Raw genomic sequence first — 25,127 nt, 5'->3', positions numbered from 1 at the left:
CTAGGGAACAAGCCTAGCTGTATGGGAGCCGCCAGGGCGCACTGCTGAGAGCTGGCAGTAGCTGGTGGTTCAGACCTGGGCCCTCCTCAGTCTTCTCACCCTCCTCCTTACATATGTCCCCGAGTGTCCTCGGGCTTCTCCCCAACCCCTGCCCTTTGCAGCCCATAAACTGCTCCTTCCCGCAGACCCCACCTGGTCCCATGCCTGTAGCAGACGGAGCCCCTTTGGTCCCTGCCAGGCCCAGCAGCCTAGAGCTCTGCCTGCTGGGGGCCAGGACCAGGTGGTGGTGTTTCCCTCCCCCTGATTGGCAGTGGAGAAGGTACTGGCTCCCCGGCACCCCTAGCCCACCACACCCCCTGCTTCCCCAGTCCCACCAGCCTGGCAGACCCTCACTGATCTCCCCAGGCGGGATGCAGGACAGCCAGTCGGGTGGAGGGGAGGGTTTATGGGACCACGTTATTTTGTGTGTGCGGCGAGCTTGGCAGGAGTTAGGGTTGAATTGTGTGAAATCCATCCCCTAGGGCCCAGCGTAGGGCTTTTCAGCCCCCCACCTGATGCAAGAAGGGGTTGAGTTTGGGCAGGGGGCGGGCTCTGGCTGAGTTCTGTTCTGCGGGTGGAGGGCATTGATCCATCCATCAGTTGTTATAACAGTTGTCTATTGGGACCAGAGGTTTTTAACATTTCTTGTGCCTTGCACCCCTTGAGCATCTGATGAGGTACATGGCCCAGATGTAGTATACCCTCCTCAGAAAGAGGTATTAAATGCATAAAATAAACTACATAGGATTACAAAGAAAACGATTTTCATTGAACTACACTTACCAAAAAGAGAGAAACTTTGTGAACTCTTCGTGGCACTTTACTAATGGGTGAAATAATTGGGCCCAGGGCCGGGTCAGCTCACTTCTGTGGTTCTAGAGTTGTGGGGAGCATGTATAGCTGAGGCCGGGAGGAGGTGTGTAGCTGAAGCAGGGGGGTGGGACCTAAGGTCTCTATTGGCGGCAGGGTCTGGATGGTGCTTTCACCCTCAGGCAGGAAGCTCAGGTCTCAGGTAAGAAGCTGTCAAGAGACTGGTCCCGTGTTGGGGGCTCAGTGGAAGCCCAGGTTTGGCCGCCATGTGCACCACGTGGCCTGCGTGTTTGTAGAACAAGGCTCTGTGCTCAGGACACGCTTTTTGCCAACGTGACCCAGCCAGCACCCACCCACCCAACTGTCACCACCAGCAGCCTCCAAGGCATGCCCTATCCCCCATGCCAGTGTGGGAGAGCCTTGAGGCCCTGCTGGGAAAATGAGAGACTGTGGCCCAAAGGAAAAGGAGAAAACGTGAGGGGACACTCAAGACTCTGGTGGAGGCCCTGGCCAGTTGGCTCAGCGGTAGAGCGTCGGCCTGGCGTGCGGGGGACCCGGGTTTGATTCCCGGCCAGGGCACATAGGAGAGGCGCCCATTTGCTTCTCCACCCCCCCCCTCCTTCCTCTCTGTCTCTCTCTTCCCTTCCCGCAGCCAAGGCTCCATTGAAGCAAAGATGGCCCGGGTGCTGGGGATGGCTCCTTGGCTTCTGCCTCAGGTGCTAGAGTGGCTCTGGTCGCAGCAGAGCGATGCCCCAGAGGGGCAGAGCATCGCCCCCTGGTGGGCCCCTGGTGGGCGTGCCGAGTGGATCCTGGTCGGGCGCATGCGGGAGTCTGTCTGACTGTCTCTCCCCGTTTCCAGCTTCAGAAAAAAAAAAAAAAAGACTCTGGTGGAGTGACAATGATGGAGCAGTGGGAACCCAGCACATGTCTGCCCCTCATCACCAACAGGAATAGCAGAACATAGGACTTAATGTAAGATTATAAACTTGAGTGACTTGTGGTCCTGCCCACCTCTGGGGCTCTGCCTGGATGTCCCCTGCAGGCCCTTTAGGTCTCGGGGACAGGAGCAGGCGGGCAAGCCACCCTTTGCCCTCTGGAGTGTCTGGGTAACCTTGGCACCAGACCCTGATGTAGAAGGAGGAGGGGGACTGGAGAGCCTGTGGCTGCAGAGCACATGACCTCACAGTCCCTGAATGAAGTAATATGGGGTGACAAGCCTTCTGACAGCCTTAATTAATAAAAGGCATTAAACTGGCTACCAGGGACAGAACGGATTGGATAGGATGGGAGGAACAAGCACTCGGAGGATTCTCACCCCCCGCCCCAGGGAGCAGCTGGTTCTCCTGTGGGCCTGGTTTCTCTTACCACCCTGGTGCTCCGTGCCAGGTGCCTGCGGAGCCCCCTCCCAGGCCTCTTGCCCAGACAAGGGAGGTGAATGGAGCCGGACGGAGGCAGCATCCGCCGGTTGCAGCGTCAGGCGGCTCAGATCACAGCCCAGGTCAGCCGCATACTGGCTGTGTGCATGGGAAGCAGGTCGTTTCCCACCGAGCTTTTTTCCTTGGCAGGAACATGCCTGTTCAAGGGTTGATGATTACATGAAATAACATGTTTTTATTGCTTAACACAGTGCCGGGCTCTCATGAGCCGTTGACCTGTGGCGGTCACAACTGTCCTCAGCATCTACTGAGCGTCTGCCATGTCAGGTGCTGAGGACTCCATGGTAAGCCCGTTCCCCCAGAGATCTCACATCTGAATGCCACCTTCCACTGCTAAGATTCTAGAATGTTCCACTGGGCTCAGGTGCTGAAACATCGCCCTTTCCACCCCTGCTCTGCCCTGAGGCACGTGTACCATCACCCCTGCTTCCAAAGGCCACACCCCAAAGTCTCCTTGAAGTGCTAGGCTGCCTGCAGGGACCCCACACACACACCCTGCACAGAGGCAGATTAAGGTCGATTGAGGCCTCAAGCACAGAAGAAAATATTGGACCCCTTAAAAAAAGAGACAGGGAAAATAAAAATACCTGTTAACCATATTTTTAAATAAAAAATATTATGTATCGCCCTGGCCGGTTGGCTCAGCGGTAGAGCGTCGGCCTAGCGTGCGGAGGACCCGGGTTCGATTCCCGGCCAGGGCACACAGGAGAAGCGCCCATTTGCTTCTCCACCCCTCCGCCGCGCTTTCCTCTCTGTCTCTCTCTTCCCCTCCCGCAGCCAAGGCTCCATTGGAGCAAAGATGGCCCGGGCGCTGGGGATGGCTCTGTGGCCTCTGCCTCAGGCGCTAGAGTGGCTCTGGTCGCAATATGGCGATGCCCAGGATGGGCAGAGCATCGCCCCCTGGTGGGCAGAGCGTCGCCCCTGGTGGGCGTGCCGGGTGGATCCCGGTCGGGCGCATGCGGGAGTCTGTCTGACTGTCTCTCCCTGTTTCCAGCTTCGGAAAAATGAAAAAAAAAATATATATATATATATATATTATGTACTATTTTTTTTTTTCATTTTTCCGAAGCTGGAAACGGGGAGGCAGTCAGACAGACTCCCGCATGCGCCCGACCGGGATCCACCCGGCACGCCCACCAGGGGGCGATGCTCTGCCCATCTGGGGTGTCCCTCTGTTGCATCCAGAGCCATTCTAGCGCCTGAGGCAGAGGCCACAGAGCCATCCCCAGCGCCCGGGCCATCTTTGCTCCAATGGAGCCTCAGCTGCGGGAGGGGAAGAGAGAGACAGAGAGGAAGGAGAAGGGGAGGGATGGAGAAGCAGATGGCGCTTCTCCTGTGTGCCCTGGCCGGGAATCGAACCCGGGACTCCTGCACGCCAGGCAGACACTCTACCGCTGAGCCAACCGGCCAGGGCCAAAAAATATTATGTACTATTAATGTTAAAATTGCACATATGAAACCAAACTTGGTATCATTAGAAAAAAGTGTAAAGTTGGGTTTTGTGGGGGCCTTCAGAAGTAGGGGCCCAGGGCGCGCACCTGGTGTGCCCGCCGTTAAATCCACCTCTGACCCTGCACACCTTTGGGTGATGTCTTGTAGAACTTCTCTAAGGGAGGCATGACATTGTCCAGGAGGGAGAAGTTTTTCTGTCCAAGGTTCTGAGGCTATGGTCTGGGAGGGGGCAGGCAGGGGTCTTGACTGGAGGTGGGGGTGGTGACGCTGGGCCTGCCTCCCAGGCCTTCTAGACTCCCCTCTACTGGCCAGCACCTGACGTTTTCAAGGTGCCGGCCAGGGCAGGGACCTCTTCCGCTCTGGCAGGGACAGTCTTCCATATGACATGGGATCTGGAGCTCAGGAGCAAGGGAGGTGGCCTGTGTCTGGACTGAGGAAGCCACAGAGTCAGAGGCAAGCGCCCAGTGAGGCCAGACTGTGGCAGCCCCTCCTGTGGCTGCTGGCCTCAGCCCCCACCGCGGGCCTTCCTCCCAGGGCAGCCCCACAAAATCCTAGATCTTGGCAGGTCCTCAGAAACTCTATTGTGACTGTTTTCTATCGGTGCTTCTGGGAAATAATGCCCTCACCCCTCCTCCGCACATGGGGGCCCCCTCTGTGAGTCCTGTGGAAATGGCTCCAGCAGCAGGACTTGCCTGGCCGGCAAGCACACCTCTGGGCTGGCGTTGCTGTCGGTTGGCCACCCTGGACATTGAAATGTTGGCCTGAGCCAAACACGGTGAAGAGGCTAATTTGTTGCGCTCTGAGAATCACATGAGGCTTTTCAGATATAGTTAATACTCACAGGACCTCCACCAGAGTATCCACTCACTGGTGTACCCCAGAAACCGAGAGCCTGGCACCTGGCTGGCCGCTTGCTCCATGCGTGTTTAAGCAATGGGAGTTCAGGCACACCTTGGCTCCCCCTCCTGCAGGCACAGATGTGAGAACAGCAGCCCTCCCCGAGTCAGCCTCCCGGTCCAGCTTCCTCCTCAATCCAGTGGACAGCATGTGCGCCGAGGTCCCTTTCTGGGCTCCCGGTTGTCACACATCTCCTGTGTGCATTGCCGGGCCCACCCGCCTTGGATATGTTCAGAAAACTTCCACTGTTTCTGGCCAGGGTGCCTAGACTCATGGCCAGACATCTCCCCTAGGATCCGACCAAAGAGAGCCAAACCCCTTGGCAGGACCCAAGGCAGCCCCAACGGTGGGCCCACAGGGACAGAGGTCATTGTGTGCCTGGCCACCTCCCTTGACGCCATCGTGTCAGCTTCATCTTCATTCCTTTTCAATAATCTCTTCTTTTCCCGAAAAATTCACTTTCTTAAGATTACCACGTTTAAAAACACTGTGGGAACATCACCTCCAAGAAAACGCAGCCCAGTGTGTCTGTGCCGAGGTCTCCTGTGCTCCCCATGTCCTTCCTCCACCCCCATCACCTCTCTGAGCATCCGATTCCATCCCCGTTATCTGGGCAGTCCTCCTGCTCCGTGACACTCCTGCGTCTGCGTCGGCTCCTAACCCCCCCCCCCCCGACACAGCCAGAGAGAGTCTCCCTTTCAGCAGGCGGGTGTCCCCTGGGCCCTCAGCACCTGAGAACAGAAATGTGAGGCGGTCAGGGGATGATTCAGGACACCCCCTGAATTTGGATCAGACAGAGCTCCTGAGAATAGCCGTGGCCACGCGTTCCAGAGCTGCCCTGAAGAAGACCCGTAGTGGGTGCAGCTGCTGTCGATTCTTGAGTCCACAGAGGGTCAGCGAGTGGAGAACGAGTCCATGGACCCCAGTCATGCAGGCTCCAAGGTTAAGGTCAAGCTGGGAGGTGAGTGGTAATGTCCAGTAGGCAGGTCTCAGCTCTGGGTACAGAAGAGCTTTCTGGCAGAGCTGTTCTGAGGCTGAAGGCCCCCCGTGTTGGCAGTGAGGCCCTGTAGGGAAGGCATAAGGATGACAGTCCCAGGTTGGGCTGGGTGTCACCTGCAGTCAACTCCTGTTCTAAGATTTAGGAGTTGAAGGAATGAGGTTTTCCCAGGATACAGATGCCCTGGCATTCAGAGATTTGGCACAGCCTCGGGGCATACCCTGGGATTGGAAGGGACCCATCCCTGCTTCCAGACTAGAAGCTCAGAGCCCTAAGGTCCCCTGGCTCAGTTGTCACTGGAGGCCCCAGGGACTTGAGCCCACACTTTCTGCCTGCTGGAGGTAAGCCACCTGGTTGGCCTGCCTCCCCTTGTGACATTGATTCTGCATAGATGCTCAAAAGGGGCTCTCTGGACAGGTGTCCTCCGTCATGACCACATTCACAGCAGCAGCATAAAGGGTTGTGATCAGACTTCAGACCTGAAGCGTCTCTCCTCGCTTACCACATGGCTGGTGTCCTCAGTGTCCCTTCTGTGAAGCATGGCCCAAGACACCTGCCTTTTCAGGTCACGAGCAGATTAAATGGCTTAGTTTGCAGGGCATGTGGTACTGGGTAAGCCCATCCCACTCCCCTCTGGTGTGTGCCCACTGCCTGGCACCATGCTTGGCCAGCAGCATAGGTTCACTGGATGCCACTGACTTGGGTAAAGATGGCGTGCAGGATGTGGAGGTGAGGGTGAGGACCGCTCCTGTCTCGGGGCAGGTGAGAGTTACAGAGTGGGACAGGCACGTTGCTCACCTGACGCTTTGACCTGAGGGGCAGTGGTCTGCCCTGCTCCCTCCTCTGTTCCGTCTGGAAGCTGTGCCCAGAGGTGGTGGGTAAATAGGTCGGTACCTGGCCGATGCCTCCGGCGTCCCTCCCACTGTAGACCAGGATGTGTGGCACCTCCCTTCTGGATGAGCAGTCTGAGAGGCTGTTAGCCTAATTGTCCTGGAGGGGCCATGAGCAGAGAGAGTGGAGGGAAGTGGCCTGGCAGGACTGGAAGGGACTCTGTATTAACTCTCTGCTTCTGCACACTCACACACCCCACTGCTTTCTCCTTCACTCTCCCCCCCAGCATCCTGCCATACCGTCACCCCTCATACACACACAAGGGACCCTCACTCCACAGGACGGGAACACACTGACAGGGAACACGGGAATGCGGTGATGTGGGCAGAGACATTTGGGGGGGGGGGTCTTAGCTCTAGATCTTGAAGATGGAGGGTGCTCCCACCCAGCCCCTGCCTGCAAGCAGATGAGTCACTGTCTCCTTCCATAAACCAAGAGGTAAGGCCGAGCCCAGGGCCACCCAGAAATGGAGGTGTTGGGCCAGTGCTCAGGGTACTGGTGCCAAGGGCAGTCCCACCAGAGTGTAGGAGCCACAACTGGGCCGATAGCCACAGACCTTCCCTAAGAAGCTGACCGGGCCTTCCCTGTCCAGAGCCCTCCCTGTCCCCTGTCCAAGACAAGCCCTTCCATTGCAGGTCGCTATAGCATCAGAGTCCAACAGGAAACAAGTCACTCACTCAGATAAATTACTCAAGTTTATTTACAAGGAGACTCTATTACAGCACTGTCTTGTGGGTGGGGCAAGGTGGGACCACCAGGGACAGTGCAGGACCCAGTCCACACAGGTCTCCTCTCAGAGAGGGGAGAGGGGCCTAGTTGGGCAGATGGCAGACACCAGGCTCAGTCATTCACAGAACCCCAGCCACACACACCCTCCTGGGGACATCTTCCCTCGTCCCCCGGAGTCAGTCCTGTCCTTCTGTGTCTGTGGCCCTCGGTTTCCCTTCGGAACTCAGTGCCATCCAGCCGCCATTACCACCTTGCTGGGCCAGAATGCCCTCTAGGGCAGGCAAGTACAGGCCCTGACAGAGGGCCTCGCAGGGAACAGCGCCCGGGAATGTGGCTTGGAGTGGGATTAAGAAGGTCAGAGTCCAGGAACTGGGGGCTGCAGGTGTAGGCAGCTCATTGGAGAAACTTGGCTCTATAGGAAATAGTGTGTTGGGTTTATAGGCTGGCGGAGCTGTGGTCAAGGAGGGTTTTTTCCCTGTTATGGGAGACACGGCAGCGAAGGCCTGAGCTGTGAGCACATGGTGTGGGAAGGACTGGACCCCAGGCTGCAACAGAAGGTATTGGCCATAGACAGGACTGGGGACATCCATCCCTGGGACATGAGGGAAGGCAGAGTACAGGACACAAGGCAGGTAGGTGAGCTGCTGAGCTGGACGTTCCCTTCCATTTCCTGCAGAAAACAGGCAGCCAGTCCATCAGCAGGAGTGAGGATAAGGGAGAAAGCCTAGAGGGTTGTTGACAAGGTGGAAGAGTCAAGTGGTCCCAGGGTGTGAGAGCTGAGAGGTGGTGCCCGGCCACTCGGGGTGGTGCTTGTCGGTCTGAAGTGACTTGTTCAGGGGGGTTCTGTGGTTTTCTCCCGCAGTGCGGGCCATGGAGCGAGGAGAGTCGGGCTGCATCTCACCAGTTTTGCCAAGCAAATGAGATGACAGGAGAGAGGGACAAGTCTGCAAAGGGAGGGTGGATAAGTGACTCAACCATGGCCTTTAAACTTTAACCCATCTATTCATCTACTTATCTGTCCATCCATGCATCCACCCACCCATCCATCCATCTACCCCCATTTATCCACCCATCCATCAATCCATCTATTCACCTACTCATCCATCCATCCATCCATCCATCCATCCACCTATCCATCCATCCATTCACTCAACCCACCGTCCAGAGCACCAAATGGTTACTTGTCAGGGAAACCTATTCAGAGAGGATAAACAGGCACCTAGGACCACCTGCTGCCTGAGAGGGGGGATTGGAGCCCCTCCCTGTGCATCCCACATCCCTCTCGGGACCCTCCTGTGAGGGACCATGGCTGTGCACAGTGGAACAGAAGGGCAGGTGTGGGAGCCAGGCAGCCCGAGCGCCTATCCTGGTTCCTCCAAGCACCAGCCTGACAAGCCGCCTCAGTTTCCGTAGCTGTGCAGTGGCGAAGAAGTCGAGTTCAGTCTGTGGGCTGGAGGGAAGTGAGTGAGCTCACGTCGTTTGTATACTGGGATGTGCTGACTTTATCGCCACATTTCAAATGTTCCTAGTTGTCTCACCTCACACGGCCTCCTGCGTACCCACACCCTTTCAGACCCTGGCACTCGGCACCCCTGCCCTGCCGAGTAAGCCCACCTTTGTGTTGCAGGTTCCCTAATAGTCTGAGCTCTGGGCTTCAGTGGTGGGTCCACTCCCACTGGTGGGAGTGAATGGCAGCTTTCACTCAGCCCGGATGGGACATGGGGAAAAGGAGACTGGGAAAAGTTGGGGTGGGGTGAGAAGGAGGCAGATGAGAGGGGAGCCTCCCTTTCTCGGAGGCTTGGAGGAGGTGGGGAGGAGGGGCGCTCTGCAGATGTAAGTTAGTGAAGGCTCTAATCAAATATTTATCAGTTAATTGATCTTGTGAGCCACCTCTCCCTCACCCTCATTTTCCCAGTTTCCTCCTGCCTCTCCTACCGCCTCCTTCCTTGCCATCCGAGTGCCCCTCCACCCCGCTGCAGCCCCCCTACTGGGCTCTGTCCTCCTTCACCCTGAGGCCACCCTTCTCCCTCGCCTGGGAGCTGGGAACACTGCCAACATGGGTGTTAACAGTGGGTTGTGGGGCTTCATGGTGACTTGGAGCAATGAGGTGGGAACTCTAGCATGGGGCCTGCGTTCCTGTTTCCCTCCCATTGTCAGGAATGCAAATGCTGCCCCGGTTTCTGCAGAAGGAGAGGACGCCATGGCCTCCCCAAGAAGGAGGACAAGGCCATCAGCTTACTAGCTGTCAGGGGTCAGCCCAGGAGCTGGGGATATCAGGCCCTGAGACAGCAGAGGCTGCCATTAGGGGTTTACAGAGCATGGCGAGGCTAGGCCCTGGGCACAGAGTTGACCTCAGACCTCCATCTACAAGGGGATGGGCAGGCTGGTGGTTTTGAGGAGAGGGCCCTGGCCTGAAGGCAGAGCCCCCAGCAGGGTCTCTGACTCTCCATCACCCTGGTGTGGGTGGGCCTCTCTGGGCACCTTATACTTTAACAACCAACTGACTCAACTTCTGGGTCCGTGTCTAAATTCACCCTCTCACTGGACTGCAGACCCCCACGGGGGCAGGGGCTGCCCATCCCAATCCACAGGCTCCCGGTAAACCAGTGGTTCTCAACCTGTGGGTTGCGACCCCGGCGGGGAAATACATATTTTATTTAAAAATGTATTGTATAATAAATATGTATTTTCCAATTGCTTTAGGCGACCCCTGTGTTTTGGTCGTTCGACCCCCGCCGGGGTCATGACCCACAGGTTGAGAACCGCTGCGGTAAACAGTTATCAGGTGGATGAATAGTGAGGGAATGACAGCAACATAAAGAGCAAGTCCCAGCATGCTCTGTGGGAAGAGCGCCCGTCTCGTGGGGAAGACAGGAGAGGAGACAGATGTCAGATGTCTGGAGACAGATGTCAGAGGAGACAGGTCAGCGTGGTGGTGAGCACAGAGCACACACAGGGTTCTTCCCTCAATGGGGAGAAGGGTCGTCCTGAGTGCCAGACTCTCTATGCTTGTGCAAGGGTCCTTCTGTGCAGCCAGGCCGCTCAAGTGTGAGTGGGCACCTGTCCTCACAGGGGAAGGGCACTCTGCCCCTTGGGGACACCCTGAGAAGGCAAGAGTGTCTCACCTGTTCAGAGGCTGCTGCAAACTTACCTCTGATTGTGTCTACATGTGGGACAGGGAGCGGAATGTCAGGAACCCGCCCCCACCCACCTCCCCCTTGACACCACAAGGGACCCAGTCCCTCTGAGGCTAAGGGACTTCTACCAGGGCTGCTGCCCTAGATCAGTGGTTCCCACAGCACCCACCTGGCAGGCGGTGGTCCGGGTGGGGCTGAGATTCCACACTGACAAGCTCCCGGGGGGGTGCAGTGAGTGTCCAGGCCTCCCCAGGACGCTAACCAGCCTTCTCTCTCTCTCCTTCCACAGGGCAATCAAGACGCCACGGCTCCGCCTGAAGCAATGGCTCAGCCCTATCCCCCCACCCAGTACCCCCCTCCACCACAGAACGGCATCCCCGCAGAGTATGCCCCACCCCCGCCGCACCCCACGCAGGACTACTCTGGCCAGACCCCGGTGCCCCCAGAGCACGGCATGACCCTGTACACACCAGCACAGACCCACCCCGAGCAGCCGGGCACTGAGGCCAGCACTCAGCCCATCGCTGGGGCCCAGACAGTGCCGGTAAGGGGCCCTGGCCACTGTGAGCTGCAGGGAGCGGGACCACCCAGAAAGGCAGTGAGGGGAGCCCAGGGTGGAGGGGCAGGCTCTGGAGCAAGGGGGGGCCCAGCCTCACAGCTCTTGATCATCTGACACCAGGCATCTTTGGAGGCACCTGCTCAGCCAGGCACTGCAGGTTAGGAGTGACCTGCCTGTAGCAGGCCCACCACCTCCAGCTGCCCCCCACCACTCGCTTCCAGGGCCAGACTTCAGCCAAACTCTCACCTCATCTGGGAGGTGGAGTGTGTCCCAGCTGCTAGTGACTTGTTAACGGGAAGCGAGGGAGATGGCGAAGGCCAGTGGTCTGGGCTCGCCCACCCAGTGTCATGGGGGCGAGCAGGAGGGCGGGTAGCAGGAGAGGCGGCCCCCAGCAGGGTCTCAGAGCTGTCTCGGGTGCAGGCTCTCCTGTCATTTCTAATCACTTGTAATCTACCTGCTTGGCCACCCTCCAATCAGATAGCTCCAATCATGTGGTTGTAGTACAGCTCAGAGAAGAAAGGGCTGAGCCCTGCACTTTCCTGCCATGAAGAGCTGTGGCGAGGAGAGGCTGCCCCAGGCCTGCCCCCCGGAGACCAGGCCCACAGCCCTGCCTTCCCGGGCTCCCCAGTGCCTTCTCCAGGCGCCCACTCCTGCCGCCACGCTGGGGCCATGGGGTCATCCAGTCATCGCTGCTGGCTCCATCCCGGTGCGGGCTGGGCAGGCTGGGCGAGGGGCCAGCAACTCCGAGCTGCCCAGGAGCAGCAGCACCACCCTGGTGGCTCCTGACGGGTGCCCCCTCCACCGTGCCCCCATGGCCCTCCTCCTAACACAGTCTGGCTCCCAACGTGCTGTGTGGAACCAAATATTACCTGCCCTCCCCCTGTGGACAGCATCATCCAAGCTCTCTGGGGAGTGAGCCACCCAGGTGCCCCCGGGCTGGACCAGACCCTTGTCTGAGGCACAGCCAGTGCCCTTCCTCCCTGCTTGGAGCACCGCCCAGCCTGAGTCTGCTCAAAGCCAGTGGACGCTCCCGCACTCTGCCGTCCTGGTGCACTGTCTCCCGTTGACGCCTCCTAGGTCACAGCCCAGGAGCCACCTATACCTCCCCCACTTCTGTCTCTGCTTCTGATGCCTCAGACCCTTGACCTACCTGCACACGCTCTGAAAAGAGGTGAACAGAGCCAGAGGGGCTCGCCGTGAACGCGTCACCTGGCCGGCTGGTCTCTTTCTGATGGACTGCAGTGGACAGGGGGGTGGGGGGAGCCTCATGACCTCCTCACAGACAAATGGTGAGCCCAAGATTCACCTGGAAAGTGAACAGTGTTAGGAGAAGAGATGATCAGATGCATGACGCCACCAAGTTGGGGCCGACCGCTGACACCTATGCAGCAGAAAGAGCCTGAGACCTCCACGCAGGGCCCCAGCACAGCCTGATAGGACACACTCAGTCTGCCTTCGCTCAGCAGGCGAGCAGGGCGCCTACTGTGAGCCAGGCACTGAACAGCACTGGGTACCCAGAAGCAACTACCGGCCCTGCCTCATAATGGCCATCGGGTCCCACCAGCCAAGGACATAAAAGTCGAAAGGGCCAGTTGTGGCCTCTGTGGCTATTAGAGTCCATGGGCCTTGGGGAACCCCAGAGTACCGGAGAGAAGTCCACACTGAGAGAGGAGGAGGCTCACTTCTCTGGCCAAACGTAAAGTGCCCATCCTGGGGGACACCAGCCTGACCTTCCATCCTTCCTCTGGCCCGGGTCTCCTCAGGCCCTGTGAGGGATCAGGGTCTGCAGGTATGCCACCTGGGGACTAGGAGGACGAACCGGTCTTCTCTAGGCCCTGGGCCGAAGGAGCCGTTACGGAAGTCACTGGTGCTGCCTGGTGAGACCTGGGCTGCCGCCTCAGGCGTGAGCACTCTGGCCCCAGAGCATGTATCCCGGCAGAGCTGGAGAGAGTGGCCAATGCCCCATCCTGCTCTGAGGGTCCAGGAGCCACCTTCTGCCCAGAGAAGCTGCCAGCACCCCACCTGAAGGCTGAACACCTGTGCCCGTCAGCTGTCCCCTGTCCTCCCAAGCCTCCTCTGGGCCTGCCCCAGGCAGCCCCGTGTTAGGGTCGGGAGGGACAGAGTAGCAGCCTATGCCAGCTCCCAGCTTTTGTTCAGACCTGCCTTTCCCGCATGGGACTTTCCTTGTCATCTACGTCCTTTTGGCAAAAGTCAGCGTGGGACACAGCATGACTGGAGCTGCTGATGGATGGGGACAGCCTCACTATTCTGCAGCCCCCTAAAGTATAGTTTGGGGACCACCTCCCAGAGCACTCATCATGCAACGTATCATGGGACCCCTGCAGGTGTCCTTCCACTCACCTGCCCACGCTGAGTCCTGGGACAGCCAGAGGGGCTTCTCCCAGAAACTCCTCCCACTCTTTGCACCTTCCTCTGAAGCCGCCTCATCTTTGCACTGGGCCTCTCCTCCCCCACAAGCAGGCCCTGCTGCGGCAGGAAGTCTGCCAAGAGTGGTATCCTTTACTCCCTGCATTCTTGGTCCTAGGAGTGTGTTCCATGTTGGAGTGTGGGGTGGAGAGGCAGGTGAAGAGATGACAGGATGAGACCCAGCCATGCGGCCACCATATTGGCAAAATGCAAGCAGATAAGCCCTGGCCATTTGGCTCAGCAGTAGAGGATCAGCCCAGCGTGTGGAAGTCCTGGGTTTGATTCCAGGCTAGGACACAGGAGAAGCTCCTGTCTGCTTCTCTCTCTCCTTTATCTCTCTCTTCCCCTCCCACAGCAGAGGCTCCAATGGAGCAAAGGCCCAGGTGCTAGAATGGCTCCGGTTGCAACGGAACAATGGCCCAGGTGGGGAAAGCATCTTCCCCTGGTGAGCATGCCGGGTGGGTCCCGGTCAGGCGCATGCGGGAGTCTGTTGCTCTGCTGCACCACTTCTCACTTCAGAAAAATACAGAAAAAAAAAAGAAGAAGCAGATGACACCGTTTGTACCAATCCAACAGGTGCAGCAGCAGCCAAGACCTAGAAGGTGGCATCGTTCAAACAGCCCACAGTGGACACACAGCTGCAACTGAGGGGCTTCCTAGTGCCCCCGGTTTGGAACAAAACATCATGAACAGACAACTGGAGGCCACCAGTGGAAACACCTCCTCTGAAGCCAACTCACTGCCCACCAGGGTGAGCCACATTGGCAAGCAGCTGACGGTCATCACACAAGTCCCCAGGAGGCTCTGCAGGAACAGCTGTGAGAGGGGACGGGGCTGTGCAGAAGGGAGACCCACTTCACCTGGTCTCATGTCAGCAGACTCTCTGGCCCAGCAATGGGCACAGGTCATCGTCTGCGCCAAGATCTCCCTAGACCCGCTGGCCCCTGCACAGGGCTTTCCTGGCCCCTCCCTCGGCTGGGCTCGGGGAAGCCTGGTGAAGGGGTCTGCAGGCTCCTTGGAGGACGGGGAGGGTCGGAGATGTGCTGGGTAACATCTGAGACCCACCCCTAATCCACCAGGGCCAGCTCCTGTCCTTGGAAGGGGAGGCCGGAGGAGACATGACAGCTACAGTGGCACAGAGATGGGGAAGGACACAGAAGCAAAGCCACCAAAACCAGCCGTGGGAGGGAAAGGGGTGTCGTTAGTGTTGCTTTATGTTTCTGTGCCTGAAGGCAAAGAGTGCCCCCAGAGAGGCAGTGCCGGCTGCCTGGACCACTGTGATAGATGATGGGCAGGCCTCTGTCTCCCTCCCCCCGGTAGCCAGTGTGCCATGACACTGGGGTTTCTCAGCACATCTTAAAATTTTACAGCCACCAAGCCCATTTATCTGCCTGTGGGCACAGCTGCACTTGGGGCCAGGGGCTCCTTCCTTACTAGTGTCTGGGCTGCACTTGTGCCTTAGTCCCCCCACCCTGGGCCACTCCCTTCAAGTCTCCTACTTTGCCCTCGGCTGTTCCTCTCAGGGCCTTTGGAGGGGATCTGGACCTTGTTGACACCCAATAAGCTCCTTCTCCCATGGTCTGCCAAGCCTCCCAGCTAGGTTAAACACTGCCCTCTGCTGGCTTGAAGTCAGCATTGCATGTCTGTCTCCTGGCTGGATTCCCAAATCTGAGTGGCTCCATTAGTCAACTATGGCCAGGAGCAGCCGAGGAATGCCCGGTGGCCATGAGGGTATGACAAAGGGCACTGGGCCCATCATGAGCACAACATGGCAAGCCACACCTGCGGTAGCCAGAAAGTGAGGCCCAGACCTCTGCAAGAAGCAGCTAACACACAGACAAGCTCTCTGGGGGCCCAGTGCAGGCTTGCTTTCTGCAAGAAGTGGGGCCAAGGCAGGAGAACTGGGGACAGGCACACTGTTGGGCATCACTAGGTCACAGCTGGCTGGGAGGAGCCTCCAGGCAGCTGCCTGGCAGTGCCCATCAAGAGCACAGTCCTGGTGCAGGCCAGCCCAGACTCTGTATACCAGCTACCCCAGTTCCTCCTGCCAGCTGTTCCACAGATGCTTCCAGGAGTGGCACTTGCTGATCACCAACAGCCCAGCTCACCCATGGGCACACATTCCTCTCACAGCCTGACAAAGGGCTGAGAGAACACAACACCCGTCAGCACTGGGCTTGCTGCACAAGGTGCCTGAGCTGCGGAGACACAGGTCATGCGAGGATGGTAGCTTCAGGCCCATGCCTGGCACCCTACACTGAGCATACTTCTCAACACGAGAATGCAGAGTCTAAGGGACATTTGAACGGGAAGCTCCTGCAGCCTTCAAGACCCTTTCCCAGCTTGTCACCTGGAAGTGTGTCCTCGGTCCCCCTCACTAGCCGGGGACTCGGTAATGTTCCCTCCCCTCTCCTATAGCAGCTGCAAGCTGGCCAGAGGCCTCCTGGCTGAGCACAGGCTGGGAGGGATGGTGACATTCTTCCAGACAGGGTGACCAGGACGGCCTTGGAGAATAACCAGTCAGGAATTCAGAGGGTGACCACAGCCATAGCTGTACTGTGCCTTTGAGTGGGCCTCTACCCCTCAAGCACAGCGGCCTCACCCTGCTCACCTGTCCTAACTTTGGGGGACTTGTACTGGTCAGTGCTCCTCTGGTGGCCTGTGGCTGACACCCACCAGAAAGTGGCTTCCAGCCTCTCGTGCTGGCCAGCTGCCTCTGCTCCCCAGGCCACATGGGAGACCATGGCCACCAACTTGTACAAATTCCAACATGGGCTCAGAGGACCCACCCTCTGCCTTCGCTCTCTCCAGGCATAGCAGAAAGGCTCAAGTGGCTTTCCGAGGGCCAGTGCCCCCCAAAACACACCTTCAGCTGGGGTCCTGTCCTAGAAGCCGAGACAAGAATGCAAGCCAAGCAGCACATTGGGGAGATGACACCAAGAAAACCCCCAAGGAGAGCCAGGAAGAGCCAGGAAAGGGAAGGAGAAAATAAAAGTTTTGTTCTCACCCCCCACTGTGGTATGTGAGGGCAGCACAGTCCCATGGCAGGAAGCCAGGCATCTTGTCCACCCACCCCGTCTGTCACCACAGAGAATGCCCCCTGGACACTAACACTCCAACTTGCCCACAAGTGAGCTGAGAAGAGTTGTCACCAGCTGGCAGTCAGCAGTTCTGGGATGCCCCCAGTGGCATACAGAGGGCTTCAGGCATCCCCAGTCATGGTGAGTTCACCAGGCAGCTCAGTCAGCAGCCTCTCATCACCCAGCCAGCGTTGGTGGAGCGCCTGCTGAAGGCCTTCAGCACTGGAAGTTCAGCAGGGACAGACCCAGGGTGCCAGCCAGCCTGGCGGTGAGCTGGCGGCCCGCCCATGGAGAAGTTCACCGGGGAGGAGTCTCGCCCACACCGCCAGCCAACCTGCTCACTGCCCTGCCTGACACTGAGCTGCCACAGGGCCTCATCCCAGCCCCCTGCTCACAGGAAGCTGCTGGGGGGGTGCGATTCCTGCTTACTGGCAGCTTTGTTTCCTGAGACCCAGGCCTTTTGGAGCCCCTCTGTTAAAACAATGTCTGGGTCCAAAATGAGGACCAGCTAGCTATAAAGGACAGAACTTACAAGGTCACTCTGTGCCTTTGAAAACCATGGCTCCCAGAGTGCTGAGCAGCAGAGTGGGGCTGGAATAACAGACAGCCCCCAGGTGGCCGTGGGCTGGGGCGGCACCCCTGTAGACAAGTGTGGCCAGCTGCAGGTTCAGAAATGTCCACTTTCTCATCAGGCCTTGAAACCGGAGTGCTCCCCTGTCTAGGCAAAGGGCAAACCCAGGACTTTGAGAACCAGTTCACGGAGCTGAGGGACCATGGTCAGACCTGGACCAGGTGGAGAAGCAGAGGCACATGGGGACAAGGAGGCCTGGCCTTGCTCTAGTGTCACAGGCACCGCTGAGGCAGAGGCGGGGGGGGGGGGGCAGCTCTGAGGCTCGGCTGCTGCTGTGCGTGTCCCATGAGCACATCTGCCCAGATTCCCTGGAGGATCCAGCCCCCTGGCCCGGGAGAGGGAGACCGAGAGGTTGGGAGGACCTGGTTTTGGACACTGCTTCCTCCCAGTGTGGGCTGGGAGCTGAGAGAGCCCCTCACCCCGATCTTCTCCCCACAGCTGACAGACGAGGCAGCACAGACGGATACCCAGCCGCTCCATCCCTCCGACCCCACAGAGAAGCAGCAGCCCAAGCGGCTTCACGTCTCCAACATCCCCTTCCGGTTCAGGGACCCTGACCTGCGGCAGATGTTCGGGGTGAGTGTGTGTGGGTCTCCTGGCTCAGCCTCTGGCACGGGCCAAGGTGCCACAGTGGCTCCCTGGGGTCTCCTGCCCTCACTGCCTCCCAGTCCAGCCAGCTCTGACCTGAGCATGTGCAGTGGGAGGGAGGGACGAGGAGGGTCACAGCTCAAGAGTAGTGGGACCTGCTATAGCTGCCGACCCCTTGCCAGGCATCGGCCTACCTCTCTACCGCCTGTCCTCAGACTTCGTAGGATCCCCTCAAGGCCAAAGCCAATGCCCTTTAAGTTATTAATCTGTTGCTGTCTTCTGGCAGAGGGCTCAGGATTCCTTGCTCCTCTAAGGGCACCGGGAGGGGCAGTCCACCTCCTTCCTCGCCCAGCAGCCATTCAGCCCCTGCCTCTGCTATGTGCCTTGGGCTGGGCACTCCGCCTCTCTGGGCCTGCGCCTTCCGGGCTCCAGGGCTGGGGCCATAGGAGAACACACACTTGATGGGAAGCCAGTGCCTGTCGACTTCTTCCCTTATTTCTCCGGGTCTGTTCCTAGATCGAGTGCTGAGGGATGTCAGGCACTTGCAGGGTTGCTGTGAGAGCCACCATGAGCCCTGTAGACCTGTAGTCACTCTGTTCTTAGTGGAGCCCTCGGCAGGTGCTGACGCCCACTGCGTGCTGGGCTGCTGAGCAGGTGGGCGGGTGGGTGGCAGCCAGGCATTCGGCCTGGAGCGGTACAGTCACTCAGCTCCTGACTGCCCACCACGGAGGCCACATGCACCTGGGCCATGTTCACTCTCCCTGCCTTGTCACTCAAACTTTTCCTCTGCCTGTGCTGTCACCCCTCCCTCCGCCACTAGCTAGACAGGATCTGGTCCTGAACCCCCCATGCCACCCCCACCCCTGGCGGGACTTTTCAGGGAGGTGCCCAGGGAACAGCCTCAGGAGGACCAAGCACCCATGCCTGACCTGGAAATACACTCCCCTTCTCGACGGCCAGGCACCTTTGGATTTGGGGCTTAGGCCTGTGGGTGCTGGCAGGATTTAGAATCATCAGATGAAGGTTCTGCCCCTCTCAGCCCTGGACCCATGCATCTGCCCACCCTCTCTGAGCCTGGAGCCCCACTTAAAGCAGCTGCATTGTGGAGTCTCACTGTCCTGGGCCTATACTCTCACTAGCTCACTGGCCTCAGGGGTCGTCTCACCCACCCCTACACGGTGCCATCAGCTCCCTTGGCCCGGCACCAGGGCGGGCACCTTCTTCCCTTTCTGGCAGAGCTGGGATTGCATTGCTGACTGGCTCCATGTTGCCTTGCTGCCCCCGTTTCACCCGCCTCTGGGATGTTTTGGGGTGAAAAGGAACCCCGTCATTGTATGCACTGGAGGTTTCAGGACAGGTCCTTCAGGACCTCGCTGGCACTTGGGGCACCTTGTCCCAGGCTGACTGTCTCACTCATCAGTGAGAGACAGGGCTGCCCCTGTCAGTTCCAGGCCGGTGGCAGGGCAGGAAGGGGAAGCCAGAGCGTCTGAGCCCACCCAGCTGGTACGCCCTGGCCAGGCAGAGGAGTCTGGGTCCTGTCGTGGGTGCTCAGAAGGCCTGGCCCCAGCCACCACAGGCCTCACTTTCTCTCCCAGGGAGTCCTGCTCCCTCCCAGCTCCCACTTCTTTTTTTTTTTTTTTTTTTTCATTTTTCATTTTTCTGAAGCTGGAAACAGGGAGAGACAGTCAGACAGACTCCCGCATGCGCCCGACCGGGATCCACCCGGCACGCCCACCAGGGGCGACGCTCTGCCCACCAGGGGGCGATGCTCTGCCCCTCTGGGGCGTCGCCATGTTGCGACCAGAGCCACTCTAGCGCCTGAGGCAGAGGCGAGCCATCCCCAGCGCCCGGGCCATCTTTGCTCCAATGGAGCCTTGGCTGCGGGAGGGGAAGAGAGAGACAGAGAGGAAGGCGCGGCGGAGGGGTGGAGAAGCAAATGGGCGCTTCTCCTGTGTGCCCTGGCCGGGAATCGAACCCGGGTCCTCCTCACGCTAGGCCGACGCTCTACCGCTGAGCCAACCGGCCAGGGCCCAGCTCCCACTTCTTGTGAAGGACTTTTCCATAGTCCTTACCCTTTAGTGTGAATCAGGGGTGTGTGTCAGCAACATGTGCCAAAGTCCCGCAGAGAAAGGAGAGGGACACTGGTGATGGTTACGCTGTGCTCACCCCTGTCACCAACCACAGCCCCAGCATGGAGATGGGGTCCCATCCTGGAGGGAAAGCTCTCTCCACAGGGAGGTGGGGAGGGTGTCCCTGCCCCCTCATGCTGCTCCAAGCTCCAAGTGCTCTCCTCTCCTGTGCCAGGCTGGAAGGGGAACCAGAGCAGAGGACCAGTCTCGGCAGCAGCGGTGAGGGGCTCCTGGGGTGTAGGCTGCCCGGCCAGCAATCTGAACCCACCATATCCTGTCTCTCCCACCCCCTCTGTTTCTGCAGCAATTCGGAAAAATTTTAGACGTGGAGATCATTTTTAACGAGCGGGGCTCCAAGGTGGGTGCCGCCCAGAGGCCGCCACCATTACCGCGCCGGCTGTAGGTCCTGCCAGGCTAACGTGTGACATGTGCGTTTCCTTCCTGGAGAGCTTCGCACCCGAGGACCCCTGAGCGACACGGGTGCTTGTATTCCCCTCCTCCGCCCCCTTCCCCCCCCCCCCCCCACTGTCTGTGTTGTTGCTGTCGCTGCCGCTGCTGACACCTCCTTCTCTCTAAGCTGCCAGGACCTCTCTGTCTGCACTGGGAGCTCCTCCAGGGGGTCAGGGGCCGGCCTGGAGCCAGCCCTGAGGCTCGGGGGTGAGGCTACAGGGTGGGCAGGCTGGAAAGTGCCCAGCAAAGATGAACCCTGCTTCCTGCTCTGGGACAGGAAGGCACTGCCCCCCCAGGCTTCTCGGGTGCAGGTGGGTGGGGCTGCTCCCCCTCAGGTCCTGACACGAAGCTTCGGGCCCCCAGGTGGGGTTAGGGCAACAGTCCTGGACCCCAGCAGGGTCAGTGTCTCTTGTCCCTTTCACCGGTCCCCTTCGGGAGGCCAGGTGGTAAGCTCAGGCTGGGCTAAGGCCACATTTGAGCTGGGGCCCTACCCTTCCTGAGCACCATGCTGGTGGCACCAGGACAGACCTCTGGGCTGCCTGAGTCTCTCCTTCAACTCAGCTGACTCAACCCCCCTTTCTTTCTCTCCCCCCCTTTTTCTCTCCTTCCCCTTGGCCCTGCCCCCACCCCATGCCTCCTCTTGTTTTTTTCTTTTTCTCATCCTATGTCTTTCTCTTCGTGTCTGTCCTTCTCTGCTCACAGGGTTTTGGGTTTGTAACTTTTGAAACTAGCTCAGATGCTGACCGAGCCCGGGAGAAGCTGAATGGGACGATCGTAGAGGGACGGAAAATTGAGGTGCTCAGATAAGTGTGCTACCGCAGGGACGCCTGTCACCCCGGGTCCCCTGCCTCAGTTCCCCTGCTGCCCTGCAGAGCACCAGGACAGGCTCCCTGGAACAGGGTGTTGATAGGGGCAGGGCAGGGCCACACTGAGGCCAGGGCCTAGTGGGCCTGCTGCCCTTGTGGGACTAGACTTCAGGCCCACCAAAGGGTCCCCTTCCCTTCCTCCTCTCCTTCCTGAAAGAGAACCCCTGAAGGGGGCATCGGCCAGGTACTGGGAGGACTCCAGAAATCATGTTTGAGGCTTGGCAGCTCCAAGGGCCATGGCCAGCCTTGTTGGTCCCCTAGTTGAGAGGGGACCATTCATCCCCCAACCCCTCTCATAGGGGCCAGCATCTGCCTCCTAGCCTGCAGTTTGCCCCTGCCCTCACCCCCCCCCACACACACACACAGGGTCAGGAGCAAGTGGTAAGAGCCTAGAACATGAACCAGACCTGAGGAGCAGCAGGAAGAGGAGGCAACCCCCCCACACACACACACACCACTTCCTCGTCACTTCCCAGAGGGCCACGCGTCAGCAGTGCTGGGGGTCTGGGAGCTGGGCTCCTCCATGGCAGGACAGCCAAGGGTGGTGGAGAGGGAGGGGTCAGCAGCTAGCACACAGCTTACAAGAAGGGCAGTGGAGAGCTCTGGGGGGAGGGTTCCCAAAGGACAGAGTACTGGAGGTACCGACCTTGGCCAGGGTCTGGCCCAGCACCCAGTGGCACCTGAGGCTGTGACCCAAGGCCCCAGAGGCTGACACTGGCTCCTTGCTCAGGCTCTGCTCCCTGCCCTGCTCTCTGCTCCCTTCTGCAGAGGCCCACTTCCTCCTTGCGGCTCCCTGAGTAGTATGACCAGGGACTTAGAGGACTGGGTAACGGAACCACATCCTTGGCACCCTCCTGCCCTCCCTCACTGGCCTTGTCCCCCGTGGGCACATGGGCCCATCAGGAAGATCTGACCTCAGAGGAATGGGCAGAGGGGTGGCCATATTAGTGCCGCCTGGGGTGGAGGCTGTCTTGGGGGCAGGTCTGTGAGCTGACCTGAGAACACTTTGAGGAGAGGCCACCAGCCAGCTTCTCCATTGACCCTGGGTTGCCAGAGAGAGGCTGGGACTTGGTTTGCAGAACAGCCATGTGAAGGTCAGGAGCCAGTGAGTCAGGACACAGTGCCTGAGCCAAGGGCCTGGGCCTGGGGCAGAGCAGGCCCTGCCCAGTGCTGGGGGCAGTCGTGGCCAAGGTGCCCCAGAGGCAGGGCAGCACAGCAGAGAGAGGCTGGAGGCCAGGCTGGCAGCAGAGGCTGTCCTGTGCCTCTGCCTGGGCGCCCCAGGACTTCCCAACCCCCAGCCTCCTCTGAGGGGCCATGGAGAAGTACAGAGCAGGACTGGGGTGGCCAGTGGCCCCCAAGAGGCTAATGCTTCCCTCACCGTCTCCCTCCCTCTCTCTGGGCAGGTCAATAATGCTACAGCCCGAGTCATGACCAACAAGAAGACTTCGAACCCCTACACCAATGGTAAGGGGCCTGGGACCCCAAGGAGGCTGGAGGGGCCTCCACCAGGACAGAGAGGCCCTGGAGGAGCCCAGCTGGAGACTGAACCTCCCTGGATGCTCGGTGCCCCTGGTGTTCCATCGCTCCCCGTCAGAAGGGGGCATGTCTACCAGCAGAAGGAAAGCTGGGACAGCCACCCCCACACACTCAGCTGCGAGACTTCCGAGCTTTTCCAAGTGTGTGTGGCACCCAGAGGTCACGTGAACAGGCTTCAGGCACAGGGGGACAGTGGCCACTTCCTGGATTATTTCTTATTTCTAAGCCCTAAGGGAGGGCCTGAGCTAGATAAAGGTGCCCAATATTGAGTGAGTGTGATGACAAAGGGCGAGACAGTCCCCCCTCCCCAGGCCTTGGAAATACTGAGAGGTTGAGGCCCCTAGGACTAGAGTCCCCCTAGTTGTGTGTGTCCACCAAGTAGTCATTCTGCGCACCTGACCTTGAGCAGGAAAGGGGTTGGTCCTCTTTGAAGATGAAATGAGTGCTGGCTGCCAAGCAAATTTGAGGGAAGTTCACTGTAGAAACAAGCCCACCAAGTTTGACCAGGTGTATTTACAGAAGAAACAAGAGGCTGACCACCCAGGTGGGTCTCAAGCTCCCTCTGATCTGGGGTCTCTAACTGTGCAATGGGTCAGAATTGACAGGTGAAGGCACCCAGGACTTTAGAATTGGCAGGGGGAGGTGAAGCGCAGCAACTCTACCTTCGAGAGTGGGCCCAGAAGAGCCGCCAGGGTTGGTGCTGGGGAAGGCAGTCACTGCCTCCAGGACTCAGCTGTATTGTGGATTTTTACCAAGAAGACTCCATTCCTGGGACTGGAGGTCTTCCCAGGAGATGGAACATTTCTTCCCTCCTCTCCAGAGATTAATAGCTATCAGACCCCAGCAGTGGCATTCAGGCACAAACGTCTGTGCCACGGTGTGCTATGGACCAGAGATGGAAGGCAGCCCTCGGGCTCAAGGATGGTGTGGAGAATGGGCCCACCCAGCAGTGGGGCACCCTATCTGAAGGCATGGGGCCAGAGCCCACTCAAAGCCAGCTGGTTTCCACCCCTAGAAGCCTCAGATTATGCACCTGGGTCCCTAGTGGGAGAGGAAGGCTGGCCCAGGAACAGCCAGCCATGAGCAGCTCATAGGCAGGGGGAGAGACTGTTTTGCAGATTATGGGGGGGGGGGGCACATAGCAGCCAGAACGTGGGTCCGGCTGTCATGCGCCAGCTCTGATGTGAGGCTGCTGCACCTCTGAGCCTCCGTTTGTTCATCTGTAAAATAGGAGGGTAGACCCCTACTGCAATGGGTGGGCCCAGTGCTCAGGAAGTGCTAGCTATCCTTATCCAAGTCCAAAGGACCTTCCTCCCCAAGCTCCTTCTACTGGCTGCTTGGGGGATTAACACAGAGGAAGATAGCTTGAGAGGACTCAGCATGAGGAAGAGGAGCTTTGGGGAACCCCCTCCCCAGCTCAGGACACAGACTCTGGGGCAGGAGGTGGGAGAAGTTTTCTGGCAGAGGCGGAGCGCTCTCTGGCCCTCTGGAAGGCAGCCAGGCACCTCCAGGAGACAGCACTCCCATGACTGGGCTCCGTCTGGCCTCCAGAACCCCTTACCCCAGTGGGGGCCTGCATGCATTTACATAACCGCTCCACTTTCCCTTCCTAATTCTCCTGTGGATCACCAGACCTGAGGGTGCTGGGGACTGAGCCCCTGGGCAGGCTGGGGAGGGCCACAATTTGTAACAAATTAAGACACACACCCCAGGCAGAGGGGTGGGGAATGACTCAATACCTGTGATTAGGAAGCAGAAAGCCTAGCCGGTGAGGCTGCCTCTTTGGAAGAGGCCTAGGATTTGTACCCCGCCCCCGCCACTCATACTGCAAAAGGAGGGTCCACGCTCTCAGAATGTTGCAGGGAGAAGGAGGGTTCCCTGGTGTAGTGTGCGATGGGAAGAGGATGGGGAAGACGGTGACTGGATTTTTTGCTCCTGATCTAGGCTGGAAGCTCAACCCTGTGGTAGGTGCAGTCTATGGGCCTGAATTCTATGCAGGTAAAGGCTGGAGTCAAGGAGCAGTTGGGTAGGGGCACGGCCAGAAGACCTTAGCCAGGGGGTGTGGTCTGGTGGGTGTGGCTACAGTCAAGCACGGGCAGGGCCGGTGGGTGTGGCCAAGGTGGGCGGTGCTGGTGGGTGTGATCCTACCAGGCATGGCTGAGCTTGGCATGACGGAGCTTGGCATGGCCGAGCATGGCATGGCATCGTGTGGCTACACACAGGCTTAGAGGTCCAGTCTGCGCTCACCCTGTCTCTGCCTTCCCACTCACTGCCCTCTCTCCCACCCCCTTCCTGCAGTGACCGGGTTCCCCTACCCCACCACCGGTACAGCCCTTGCCTATAGGGGCGCGCACCTACGAGGCCGGGGCCGGGCGGTGTATAATACGTTTCGGGCTGCGCCACCCCCGCCCCCCATCCCAACTTACGGAGCGTGAGTACCTGAAGGGGGGGGGCACGGGAGGGAAGCATGGAG

At 58.9% G+C, this 25,127-nt stretch overlaps 1 protein-coding gene and 1 long non-coding RNA gene across 11 annotated transcripts in view; one reads left to right on the top strand and one right to left on the bottom strand.

The window, feature by feature from the left end:
- Window positions 1-25,127, top strand: part of RBFOX3 (RNA binding fox-1 homolog 3) — a 376,035-nt gene that overhangs the window by 342,325 nt on the left and 8,583 nt on the right. For 6 of the 9 annotated variants that reach the window (XM_066381457.1, XM_066381461.1, XM_066381459.1 and 3 more), the window contains 7 exons: window positions 10,678-10,932; window positions 17,524-17,661; window positions 20,107-20,160; window positions 20,955-21,047; window positions 22,522-22,582; window positions 24,599-24,652; window positions 24,953-25,085. In XM_066381457.1, the coding sequence (XP_066237554.1) occupies window positions 10,678-10,932; window positions 17,524-17,661; window positions 20,107-20,160; window positions 20,955-21,047; window positions 22,522-22,582; window positions 24,599-24,652; window positions 24,953-25,085 (788 nt within the window). Of the gene's footprint in view, window positions 1-10,677; window positions 10,933-17,523; window positions 17,662-20,106; window positions 20,161-20,954; window positions 21,048-22,521; window positions 22,583-23,063; window positions 23,199-24,598; window positions 24,653-24,952; window positions 25,086-25,127 lie in introns of all 9 variants that reach the window. The other 3 variants (XM_066381464.1, XM_066381458.1, XM_066381456.1) reach the window with 2 other exon arrangements.
- Window positions 7,223-21,879, bottom strand: LOC136403092 (uncharacterized). 2 transcript variants are annotated; one of them, XR_010751097.1, is made up of 3 exons: window positions 21,765-21,879; window positions 12,098-12,253; window positions 7,223-8,195 (listed from the first exon to the last, which is right to left on the bottom strand). It is a non-coding gene; the product is annotated as an uncharacterized lncRNA (long non-coding RNA). The 2 variants fall into 2 exon arrangements; XR_010751096.1 differs by lacking the exon at window positions 21,765-21,879 and adding an exon at window positions 16,487-16,724.

Source organism: Saccopteryx leptura, chromosome 4 (assembly GCF_036850995.1).
Source record: "Saccopteryx leptura isolate mSacLep1 chromosome 4, mSacLep1_pri_phased_curated, whole genome shotgun sequence".
Lineage (NCBI taxonomy): Eukaryota > Metazoa > Chordata > Mammalia > Chiroptera > Emballonuridae > Saccopteryx > Saccopteryx leptura.
This window is presented reverse-complemented; position numbering and strand designations above follow the sequence as displayed.